At 40.1% G+C, this 13,316-nt stretch overlaps 1 protein-coding gene across 7 annotated transcripts in view; it reads right to left on the bottom strand.

Annotated features, from left to right (window-relative positions):
* The window catches only part of LOC119742890 (synaptotagmin-16-like), a 51,863-nt gene that overhangs the window by 18,488 nt on the left and 20,059 nt on the right, over positions 1-13,316 (bottom strand). The window contains exons 1-2 of one of the 7 annotated variants that reach the window (XM_038219134.1): positions 10,830-11,330; positions 10,194-10,292 (exon numbers count right to left, since the gene is read on the bottom strand). The exons of 3 other annotated variants lie outside the window; for them this stretch is intronic. In XM_038219134.1, the coding sequence (XP_038075062.1) occupies positions 10,194-10,292; positions 10,830-11,187 (457 nt within the window). In that variant the 5' untranslated portion in view covers positions 11,188-11,330. Of the gene's footprint in view, positions 1-1,683; positions 2,606-6,968; positions 7,258-10,193; positions 10,293-10,829; positions 11,331-13,316 lie in introns of those variants that run through there. 3 more of the 7 variants (XM_038219137.1, XM_038219141.1, XM_038219135.1) reach the window with 3 other exon arrangements.

The raw sequence follows: 13,316 nt of genomic DNA, 5'->3' as shown, positions 1-13,316 counted from the left end.
TGCACCTCAAAAAAAAAGAGGAAAAATCAGGGAAGGACGCCAAAATAAAATTTCTGGGTAAGCTTTGTAACATCAACATAAACTCAAGATTTATGAAAGGAAATATTTACAGCTTGATGAAGTTTCATTTACATGTGAAATCTGAGGTAAACTGTTTTCTCTACAGCAAGGCTCTAGAGCAAAAAATCAAAAGTGCACCGCGTTAGGGGCCGCGCCACGTTAGGGGTCGCGCCACATTAGGGGCCACACAATGTAAGAGGGGGGCATCAACTACATCTGCAGGAATTACTGAACAACATGTTTTGTTGGCACATTATGCAAGCGTACTGTAAGTTTACAGCTGCAAGTTTACTTCAGGAGTGCAGCACTAAACATACTGTAATCTCGTCACCAGGCCCCTGGCTGGTCCTAGGGACTCTTCGTGCAGAACTGAAGAACCCAAGTCGCCAAAACACTTAACCCAAACACAAAACATGTTTCTGTATTCTGGTCCCGAAAACAACCCCAAAATATGGTTTTTAGCGTTGGGTGTGTGATTATGATTGTCCGGTGTGTGAGGATGTGAATTGACTCTGAGGCATGTGACACTTGTCTGTATGTACAACTGAAGACTGATCATAATTCAGGTTATAAATGGTGAAAACAGTGGCGTCAGGTTACTGCATTCAACCCTTACACCACATTTGTATCTGGGGAGTCAGGTTGGCGTAGCGGTACTTTCCTCGCCTTCCACCACTGTGACCCGGCTTCGAATCCTGCCTGGGCCAATATGTGGATTGGGTTTTCAGTCCCTACCTGACTCCATGGTTTTCCCCAGAATAACTTCTCCACGTTGTCTTCTCTCCACAGGTTTCTTTAGGCTTGCGGGCTACACAAGGATTCCTCAAAAGCATCCTAGGCACTGCAGTGCCTAGGACACTTTTGAGGAATCCTTGGTTTCATTACCAGAAATGGTTAATAATAACCTGATGGTAGCACACAAGCCCAACAAAGGAGAAGTCTTTGCCAAACCTCCCTAATAGATCAAATATTGTTACACTGACATGTTTGAAGTTTTGAGTTGGACAACGCTAGAAAAACCAAGAAAAACAAAAGTGTTCAAGAAGTCTGGTTCCCTGACTCCACTAAAGATGAAATGGATCAATTTCTAGATGCGGAAAAATTGTAAGGTAAGGAAACCAGTGTAGCTGGCCTGCACCCGTTCATGAACATGTAACCAATAGCAAACAAAATTTGGACTGAAAAAAGAAATGGTAAATTTGGAGCAGTAGTTGAAAAATAGTTAGGTTTTCCAACGGTGGTCGGCTGACCACCGTTTGAAATTTATACAAAAACACCACTTTTCTTGAAAATGACTTCACACCAGGTGCCATTATTTTACAGGATGCTTTATTTACCAACATCCTAGTAGTAGTAAGCTTTTTCGTAAACATGTGGTAGTAGCTTTGTTTTTTGATGTTTGCAAATGTTGTATATTCCCTTTAAGTTTGGGACTCTCATACACAGTATGGGAGTCCCAAATTTTTGGACTAACTTTATGAGTGTACATTTAGGTATGACATCCATTGGGAGTGTTTAAACTAGCCTTCTAATATTGGCTTTGCCTTACACAACTTAACTCCAAACCAAAATGTCTCCCTTCTTATTGGCATTAAAAAAAACCCACATGACAACCTGTCTTACCAGTTGCAGTGCCGACAGTTAGATCGCCCACTGTTTTAAATGCGTATGCGAGAACGTTCCCTTTTTCATTCTGTGTTTCAGGTTTTCCAGAGTGCATGGATTCCTTGCTGCTACGATTGCTTTGGGAAGAAATCCTCCTCTCCGCGTCACTTTTGTCCTGTTGGCCCTTGTCGCATTTCTCCGTCGCGCTAATAACAAGGACGTCTGGAATATCGGACCAGCGCTGAGGCTTGCTATTTTGGCCATTTTGGCCATTTTTCACTGACTTTTCGAGTTCCGAGACCGTCGTGAGACCAGAGGACATCAGCGGGGTGTTCTCATTCGGCGTGCTGGTGATGTGTTCATCGTCAAGATCATCGACGGAACGTCGGCAGCAGCAACACAAGCTGCTTTTCTTCCCCATGGCTGTTCGGTCAATGAGAATTTCTGATTTTGCAGAAGAATATATTCCCAGGGAAGTTAATTCAAATCATGTGATGGCAGCAACTCAGCTTGTAAATGATTTATCAGGCGACCGCATTTCTAATAATCAGTTAGGCAGAAGTTTGAAGTCACATGCAACATAGTTGGGAGTCACATGCCATAGTTTGGAGCATTGGAGTCACATGCCAAATTTTTGCAGACTTTGTGTAAGCATGTATTTAATCTTTCACCCTGTACAGCTGGAGTTAATGTACTCAACAGCTTACAAATACTAGTTCACATCACCAACTGTTCCTCGTGCACACTTTGGTTGGTTGAGTGTACACGCCTACAATGTACTTCACTATAGTATAATCACACTGTCACACCTTGAAGACTTGTCTCATCACAGATTCAGATTCATAACCTTGCCAGTACTATTTCCTCAATCCAGTTTCTTGCATTGCAGGCATGGAAAGAAACTACACAAAACACAGTTGTTGTGTCAGGGTGCTTTGATTCACAGTTATATGTACCGGTATACATCATGCAGCAATCAGCATGCACACATGCAGTATTAGCACAAGACCAGTAATGCTGCATAAGCTAGCACACAGCCAGTGGTATGCATGCATCAGTGACATAACACAACAGCTACCATACCCCCTGTAGGTCACATGGTCACAGAAAGTCTGAGGAGGTTGGGAGGTACAACAAGTAGTCACCAATACTCGCTTTATGAGTTTATGTCAACACACCATGCCTCGCATTTTGGGGGTCAGATTTTACGCTCGCTAAGCTCTTGTCAAGACAAATAATTGCCCATTAATAAATGCATGCACAATGAAGGGCTATCATATAAATGTCACACTGCAGGGCTAACATGTTTCTCACCCTGCATTTAACAAGGTCAACAGAATTACCCCAACAGTGTTTGCTTGGGAACTTTTTTTGTGCTGTTGCAATAATCTGCACAGTACCAGTCACAGGCAATACAATATTTTGGCTGGTAACCCTTTTCTTAAACATGTGCGAATGCACGATAAGCTCTGGCGCCATCTTGCATGAAAGTCTTGCATGAATTATACAACTACTTACGTAGTAGTGATAATTTTTTTTGTCAACTGAAATAAGAATTTCCCATTTTGTTTAAAGTCACAATGCAAAATAATAGTGACCTTCATAGTTCTGTATCCCTCACCCTTATGGGTGCCCCTCACCCTTATGGGTGCACCCCTGCATTAAAATTCCCATAGACACTAGTGCTAAATGCCCATACTTCAAAATTCTTTTAAAAAATACAAAAATGTACTCAGAACTCTCACAGGTATTTAAGCTGCACAGAAAAATGATGATCAACACGTCACCTGCCATTTTCTATTCATATTTTGGTGGGTTGACTATTGACTTATTGAGGAATTCTCACCCAAAGAAGACAACCCATAATTTTCCCAAAGCAGAAAAGTAGCCACCTTGAAATATGATCCCTCCACAACATGGCAAAATATAATGTAGTACCACTTTCGAGCCCAATTGCATCCAAAATACTCAGAATTGGCAGCCCCAAGTCCGGGCCAGAACATTGCCATATCTCTTCAATTCCCCAATTGTATGGCTCTCAGAACTCTCTAATATAGAATATTTTGAGGGTATAACTTTCATTCATGAGCTTGGCGGATGGGTTTAGCCCTATTTACCAGTGTGCACCCTTTAATAGGCCCGAAAGTTTGCAATGCTCCCCCAAACCACTTTAAGGGCAAAGAGAAAGTATTGATTATTCATATTCCATCAAAAAAAAATTGAAAGAAAAAAATTATCCGAGGTTGATATTAGGCCCCAAAATAGTGCCTTTTTTTTTGCGCCAGCTAGCTGTAGAACGCCCCCAACGGCAATAAATTGAGTTTCAGCTACTTTGAAGCTCAAATTGCCCCCCCCCCCCCCCTTTTCAACTCTCAATTGCCTACGGTTCCCTTACGATTTGGGAGAATCTGTTACAGAACAGACCTTGTTGATACCGGTACCTTTAAAATACTTTTGCCTCCTCCCCATAGGTTCCGGCTGAAAGCCACTGCCAAGGCTTAGCGCATGTGCATGCGCGGCTATCTTTGTAAGTCTCAAAAAACATACAAAAGGTGGTGGTCACATGACCGGAGTGGTTCACTCTGCTCAATGAAGATGTCGCGATGACATCAAAAGCTACGTCGCTGCAATATTTTTGATTCCAAAAAGGTATTTATGAATATTTTTTAACAAATATAGTGTTGTACAATGTAAAACAAGTGCTAAAGGTTAAAGGGAATGTACATGTACAACATTTGTTTTTTCTGCAATTTTCAGAAATAAATGGATTTGGAGGATTAGTATGTTATAGCAAATATTGTTACACTGACTTGTTTCATGTTTTGGGTTTGTAGATGCTGGAAAAACCAAGAAAACCAATCATATTCTTGTGGTCTGGTTCCCTGACGCCACTTAAGATGAACCGGAGCAATATAGGCTTTGGGGAATTGTAAGATCATGAGAATCAGTCTAGCAGGCTTGTAGTCTTCACAGGTGTGTAATCAATTGCAAAGAAAACGTAGACGAACTATATATGAAAAATTAGGAGCGAAATATGAAAAAAGCCAGTTTTCTCCAACGCTGGTCGGCCGACCAGCCGACCAGCGTTGGAAAAATACACTTTTTGTTGAAAATGTCAGCACACCAGGAGCCGCAACTTTTAAGGATGCTTTAGGCTGTCATTCCCTAACAATCCAGTGAGATATTTCGTGATAATTTGATCATTTCGTTTTTTGATGTTTGCAAATGTTGTATCTTCCCTTTAAGTCATGCACTGCGTACAAAATCATGCATTATTCTTTCACTGTTACTATAATGGTCAACGGAAAATTTATAACATAAAAAATTAACGTTTTACAATGCACTTGGTCAAATGCGACCAACACTGAAGTATTTGTGAAATTATGATCAACAGTATGAACCACTGGTCTTCTCTCTCACAAAACACATAAAACTGATTCCTAAACCACTGGAATTGGTTCAGTAGCTATTTTCAGCCCTACTAGTAATTCATGTTAACTTCTTCAGGTTTTTTTTTACAGGCATATATATAGGCTACAGGCATCACCAAAAACCACAACAGGATTTCAGCCAGTTGATCTAAGAATAAATCGACTTAAACATTCCTGCTCATTATAACTCCCTTCCCCCCACCCACCCTTGGAATGCCAGAATTATGGTTAAATGCCAGCCAATTGTGTTTAAATCATGTCTTCTTAAAGGGCCCAAATAATAGAAATTTTAATGGAATCCTTCATAATCATGTCTTTTATAAATTTGCTATCATTTTCAGTATTTGCATTGCAAGTTCTGAGGGTGGCCCAGGATTTCTAAATGCTTGTGCTCAACTTCCATCTTCATGAGCAATGGTGCTGCAAGATGTGTTTTTTTAGATGCCGTCAATTCAATTGTTGTGCGATTATCTTTTGAACATTTATGAGCAACCCATGAACTGTTACAATGATATAGAACATGCTAAAGCTAAATATAGTGGGGGGGGGGGGGAGTGCACTTAAAATATTTAATCCCAAGCTGGTGTTCTATTATAGTTATCAACTTATTAAACAGTTATCCATGTAATATGTCTGTATGAAATTCATTTCAATTTCAAGTCATCCTCCATCTCTGTTGTTGATCCAGATTTGCTCAAGGCACTTTCTACATGACCTTTTTATCCAATGCTCCCAACATTCTTCAAATACCGGCACATCAAGTTATTGCAATAATTTGATTATTTCCAGTTTATCAATTTACTTCTCTCGGCTTTCTTCTTCATGGGCAGGAGGGGAAGGGCGTGGCAGGGCTGGGACGTGGGGTCATGGTTGGGTGTGGCTGGGGCGTAGTCCAGTCAGAAGTTGGGGTGTGACAACAAATTTGCTGAAAGACCACTCCATGCCGGAAGGTTGCTACGAATGTTTATCCAGTCACCCCGCCGCTTCAAGATTAAAGGACGGGGGTAGGAGGGGTTGGACACCATCTGAATAATGGGGGGGGGGGGGGATGCGATGTTCACAGCCAACGACATTCGGACAAAAAGTGACATTATTCATGGTGCCACTGCCATATTTGCGTATGGACAAACATTTTTTTGCAACAAGCAGGCGCGGTTCTAGAGCCAATATTTTAGGGGGGCTAGCAGGATGGATCCAGAGTTTTCTGGGAGGCGTGCTGAAATGTAGACCGGTTATTTTCTCCGCACACTTAAGCCTCCAAAAATCAATAGTGGGGGGAGGGGGGGGGGGCGTATTTTCAATGAGGAGCACACTGATAAAATCCTACAATCAGGAACACTATATTATTACAAATGCACCCTTCTCACGACTATTCATTTCGGGGGAGACCGTTCACACGGTACGTCACATTCTTACATATTGCTAGTGCTATTTTTTTTATGGAATTTTTCTGGGGGGGCTAGACAAAATACCTAGCCCCCCCCCCCCTCCCCCCGGTAGAACTGCCACTTGCCAACAAGTACCCCCTGCCCCCCTCTACTGGGTGGTGACACACATGCCTCCCCCCCCCCTCCCTCACCATTACAAAAAATTAACACATGTACATGTACTCGGAGCTACTACAGTGATTTTGTTTAGAATTTGGGTAAAAACTGTCCCACATTGCAGTGCACGCAACAGGAACTGTTCACTTCATACTTGTGGTGTGGCGTGACATTATCCACATTCATTCTGTTATGTTTCTTGTCAAACAAAAAAGGGATGTTATCATGTATGTAAGCCAATCTCTTTGAAAAATGCAGTTCTGGTATTTAAAAACCGAATCTAGACAACTTGGATGCTTTGTAGTGACGTCACTTCGCCTGAACATACCTTCAGACATACAGGTCCCGCTGTCGCGATCCGTACTACCATCCAAATCTTTGGTGCTGTCGCCCTTTCTCAACAGAAAATCTGGCAACCCAAGAAACGAGGAAATCCCCTTGTTGTCATGCTCGCCCTCCTTTTCATCAGGGGCACTGTCTTCATTCTGATTGGTCGTGTCCGTCTCTGCTGGGGGTTCGTCTGCTTTCAAAGCATCTTCCTCATCTCCAAAGACCGAGTTCAGTTTCTCCTCGGCCCATTGTCGGAAGCGATCAAACGCCATGACTAACGTGCTCAACACTCTCAGGTGTCTCTGGTAAGCAGACGGTTGTGGGTTCGATTCCCACTTGGGCAAGTTTGTGAATCGTCTTCCCTCGATCTCTCAGATAGATCTGTGTTTACAGTTTACCGTAGTGCTCAAGAAGTTAAGTTGCCAAAAGATAAAACTCAATATCATGTCTCACAAAGGTACCTCACTCTATCAATTCATCTAAAATCCAAACTTCATTAAGGATCACAAGTTTCTTAAACAATTTGGAGCTCCATGATGCAAAACGTAGCTAACTGTCCGATGTACAATCACAACACTAGTGCCTAGGGTTAATGAGCCAGGATTTTGAACGTGACCGTACGAGTGAAACGTGTTGACCAAACCCGAGATAACGACCTTCATTACTCGGGATCTATTGTTCGCTAATCTGCCACAGCTGTTGTTCTCGTGAACTCAACAATAACGGAAAAATGTAGAACCGATATTGTATGTACCAGAGCGAAGGACTGCATCACCCCATTTATCGCTATGGCAACACCACTGGCATCACAACCAGTCGAGTCACGCAACCCAACAGAGGAGAAACTTATGGACTGAATTAGTTTGTCAAACAGGAAACAAATCTGAGACCATTAATAAATACTGTCACAGAAGCATCCGGTACAGAAACTACAGACATTTATGCAAGTATATTGTAGTAATGGTGGAAAAATGTCCCATTTCCATTGTGTATTTACCCTACAGTTATGCTTTTAGCCATTCAATTTTCAAAAATCCTATTGATAAAAAAAATAAGGAAATCAGTAGAGCAGAAAAAGGCAAAAATTGCTTCGATGCAGTACCCAAAATGATCAAGAATGTCAGGACAAATTCAACTTTCCACAGAAACAAGTTTCACTTGCAAGGACGGATCCAGAGCAAAATTTTTTTTGGGGGGGGGGGGCCACACAAAATTTGGTCTCCCAAAAAGTGGGTCCAAAAAATAACGACGTGGGGTTCGGGGCCAATTTTGGATTCTAGATGCTTTGTGGTGCGATCTGAGGCAATTTCTGACCACTTTAACCAATTTCTGTTTGAGGAAAAGATGGTGGTGTACGCAGTGACTGCCTTTATTGCAACGTCACATAAAAAAAAAAAAAATTGGGTTCGTCTTTTGGGGGGGGGGGGGGGCATGGCCCCTGTTGCGCCGCTGCCCCCCCCCCCCCGGATCCGCCCTTGTTCACTAGTTACATTTACATTTCCCTTCAAACCTTTAACATTTGTACATAAATTAATTCTACCTGTACATGATTATGAAGTAGTTTTGTGATTGAATAATAAATTGAAGTTAATTAGAGCATTAGTCAACTCAAACCACTGTGTTAATTAACCTCTACCCATCAGACACAATTTAGAGTTATTCTACGTCAATCAATCAAGCGGGTCTTCAATTGACAGAATCAGCTTTGGATGAGACTTAGAAATTATTCCAGTTCTCAATATGAACTTATAAAAACTTTTTCTCCCCACTTAGTTTGGTTGAGATATAATATTCCTAAAGATGTACAGTCCATGTTATATTCATGTTATAAACATGGGGTACAGTTGAGAATGAAAAGTGGATTTTGTTATTTACAATTTACATGTACATCAAGGTACGGTACATGTTATAAAACAAACTTTTATCAAAAATGGAGGCAGTCACGTCACTACTTTCTGAAATACATGTAAGTGATTTGGTACAGAGTAGACCAGTTATAATGAGTAATATGTAACCATGTAAATCTGATCAAGGAAAAAGTGTAGGGAAAAAAAGTACAGACTATGTGGGTTATTCTATAAATTAGGGGTCCAAAGTGGGACATTGCATTAAAAGGGCTTGAAAACTAAGTTGTTTTAATTATGGTAAATCTTGCTTTTTTTAACATGAGGTTCTATTTACTTCCATCAGGATGGTGAAGTGCAAGCCTTTTGAACAGAAAGGAGATCCTTAACAACTTTGTCATCTGGAATATTCAAAACACTAGGCTTTACACGTAACTGGGACACCACAGGACACCATGTTACGTGTGAAATTTTACAAATGTTACAAATGGTCATTTATTTTTGTTTCTTAGCATTGCTGTCTTGTTGCTTTCTTCTGCTTTTATTTAATGGACAGAATTTGTAAAATACCAAAGAAAAGTAAACAATGTGACCTTGAAAGACACTTTACACACAGCAGAATTGGTTCACACGTAACAGGGACACCGGGACACCAAATGTTACATGTGAATAGAACCATAATATTGGGGAGCACCATATCACATCTACACACGTTTATTCCTTTAAAAATTGTATCTCATGTTGAAATTGAGTTAGTACATCCATCATTTTGACCTACAAAATTGCACACTTTACCTTTAAAGAAGGCAAAAATGTAAATATGTTGAGACTGTAATTTTTGTCCCACTTTTTAGCCAAAAATATGAAAATTTTCGGCTTATTTCTAACCAAAACAGGAACTAAATGGAATCAAGATAATAAATTTGTAGGTTTTATCAATGCAACTTTATTGGAGTTTGTTACACATAAAGTATCTTTAACTTTAATACATTTCCTCTTTAGTTATAAAACAAATTTTCCTATTGGACCCCTAATTTATAGAATGACACATGTCTTCCATGAAATTATCGGCATGATTACACTGTAAGTACATGTAACCATCAAAAGAACACTTTTTTTTAAAACAGGGCAAATGGAAAAAAATAAAAATTCCAAACCTCTGTGACATTACATATGTACCGGTACATGTACAATGTACCAGTACATGTATCAGCCAAGAAAGTCTGGCAAACTTCATTTATAGAATATTACTATTATTATTATTTTTATTATTCTTATTAATATTATTATTGGAGGGGAGGGGGGGGTCTGTTACAGAAACGTTAAGAACTTAAGTGTCAGTAGGAAGGGAATACCACTGTATTGGAAAATGGTCATACCAGAGTCTGGTTCCTCGCGGTCATACCATATAATATCTGTTTGGGGCTGGGGACTCAGACTAATGCGGTGTAGAACGGAAACGTGCTGTCTTTTTTGACCTGAAACAAAGTGCAATTTATTAAATTGCAAAAATCACTTAACATTATATATGAAAAAAAAAATGCACCCGTACCTTGACATGGGGAGTTGCTTATTTAGGAACTTTTTAAGTTTAAATTTTGGGTTGCATACTAAAAATTCACATGTGATGTGAATGTATTTTGCAATTTAAGAGGAAAAAATGATTATAGAATACACCAAATGTCAAATTAGTTGTCTAACAATTTAATTGCTTCAAGTTCTTTGTAATCATGAGAAACAATTTTTCTGTTAAATTAATTCCATATTTTCTTAATTTCATTTCTTTCATTTTACTCCCATTTAGTTTCCCGAATAACTATTACATGTACTTCTCATCATTTTCACTTATCTGTTTGGGCTCTAAACAAGGTTAACAGGTGTACATCACAAAGTTCACAATATGTTGTTTACATATGATGTATGTTGCTTCAATTTGTAATATCCTATTCTTTAGGGTAAACTTTAGATTCTCCCTTGATTTCAAAAGACTGAACTGGACGTTTCAAACGACTCACCATTACTTGTCGGTGCCTCAAGCCATGTTGGTATCTTATAGGTATAATACTGGTCTAAACTTGTGTCTAACTCAACCTCAGCTTCGCTGCAGTTTTCAACAGGTTCCGTTCTCCCTTCAGACAACTTAAAGACGATTAATTCTTCCCTCTCTGAGCCATCATCAACTTCTTCGTCCTCCGATAGCTCCAGCGCCGGATTATCAATGCCCTCTTTCAGGTTATTGTTATTGGACGGCGTTTTTACGTCTTGTTCGTTTGACGACATTGACTGGACCACTTCCGTGATCCATTCTGTTACGGAGTCAAACATGGCGTTTGGTGCGGTGATGGGGACTCGGCGCATCAAAACATTTGACATATCAACATGTCAACATGTGTAGAGACTTTCAATACTTGCACGCAGTTACCAAAACTCATGCTCCACATGCACTGCTGAATAGTAGAACCAGTACCTTTCAGGGAAGCAAAGCATCTAGCCTTATTGTATGCCCACATGATAATAACAATGGAAAAACCACAATGGTGGGCATACATGTAGAACACCAGACACAAACTATTGAGGGCAGAATGCATTATTCCAGTCCACAACTGAAGTGACGGCTGGTTCTTGAATAATTCATGAGGTACAACTTTCATTCATTGAAGTACCAGACCAGTACAAAGAAGCTAGTCAGAAGGTGGATGAACGCATATTGTGTAATTGAGAAAAGTTAGAAGAGAATGGTAATACCAGTAACTTTAGTCGTTTTAGTTGATTGGATGTTGCATAGACATTAATGCATTTTTTTTTTAATTGGATAAGAGGGTTGTTAGATTTGCCACATGAACTATTAGAAATGCCACCATTTATAAGTTGAGTAACAATTCTGGTTAGATATGATTTTCCTGTACATGTAGGCTTACATGTAAAAAACAAATATGCATTGAAGGAGTTAATATGTGCAGGGAACAACATGAAAACTATGTGACATGGCTTGGGTGTTACTATTGGCAAACGACCGGCATGAAAGTACATATATACTCTGTTGTACATGTAGGTCTCTATCACCCATTAGAATAGCAACAAAAATGTCTAAAAGTTTCATCACATTTATGTAATCTAGTGGAATGTCACATGAAATGGCTGAACACACTTTTCTATTGAGTTCGCTGTGGAATGTAAAACTATTCAAAGTTGTATAGATTAACGTACAATGCCTAAAATTGACATGACAGTACCGGTATTTTCTCCAAAAAGAATTTATGTTTTAAAGTTGAACAAAGAAACTAGCTGACTTGAGCAGGGTTTGAACCTGCGACCTCCGGATTACCATTCAGGTGTTCTACCAACTGAGCTATCCAGCCCTATGTTGGCAGTTCCCCACTTTTTCCACAAAAAACCCACATTTTCTAATGTTCCATGCATCTCTATGGAACACGCACTGTTAGATTTTTTTTATCTTAAAAGCCACTTTCGATGTCCATAAAGAAAAACTGCTTAGTTTCTTCACTTTCCACTGAAGTGGCAAATTCTGGTCCAGGATACCCATCAAATAAAAAAAACACACCAACATGCATGCTATAAATGTCCAAACCACACCCTAAAAATACCTGACCAAGGTGGATTATGCAACGATTGAAAGTAATCACAGCAGCTCTATACAAGATTCACTCAAGAGGAAGTAATGATGCTCATTTAGATGCAAAGCTAGATTGGTCAGCTTTTCTTCAGATTTCTTTGACTTTTTTTTGGTTTTGGGTCCAACCATCCCAAGCAATTGAATTCAGCTTTCAGAGGACCCAGTGCAATGGTCCTTACTGCTTAGAAATCTCCAATCTAAAACCGTGCATTACAATACATGAATAGAACCTCATGTAGAGAGCATCAATTCAGAACGTTACAAAAGGCAAACGAGGCAGAAAGCCATCCTGGATCCAGATCATCAGAATGACAAATAGACCATAGAGCAATAGACCACGTTAAGGAGACTATATCCACTGGGCTGCAATGAAGGTCCTGCACCAACCCAAACTGCCCTGCCTATTACTCCCTGTGTCCCTGTAATGCCCAGGCCCATGCACTTGTAGATTCATCAGTCAATAAATACAATGTTATACAATGTAGTACAGGTGCTAGTGGGTTGAGACAAAGTAATCTGATCAAATCTAATCAAGTGGGGGTTAAGGCCTTCCAAGTATTCATGAATGAAATGAAGAAGCAATTGGATACTTTGTGAGAGATATACATGTAGGACAGGGCATACCTCATTTGCATGCAAGTCTAAGTGGTTACAAAAGGGAATTCCTTGCTAAATGTCCATGGAGTGCTTGATACCTCAAATTGAAGTTGGCCAGGCGGCGAAGCCCCCACCCCACAAAGCGGGCGAGGTGAAGCCTCTTAATCCAAAGTCAGCTAAGCGGCTGTGACTTCACTTTTGGTGTGTCAAACTTAACCAGTTTGCGCCGGGATTATTTTGACATCGACTGGACTCAGGCACAGGATTGTTT

The sequence above is a fragment of the Patiria miniata genome, unplaced genomic scaffold (genome assembly GCF_015706575.1).
Source record: "Patiria miniata isolate m_02_andy unplaced genomic scaffold, ASM1570657v1 HiC_scaffold_6, whole genome shotgun sequence".
In the NCBI taxonomy this organism is placed as follows: Eukaryota; Metazoa; Echinodermata; class Asteroidea; order Valvatida; family Asterinidae; genus Patiria; species Patiria miniata.
Note: the sequence above shows the minus strand (reverse complement) of the source record. Positions and strands in the feature narration are given on the sequence as shown.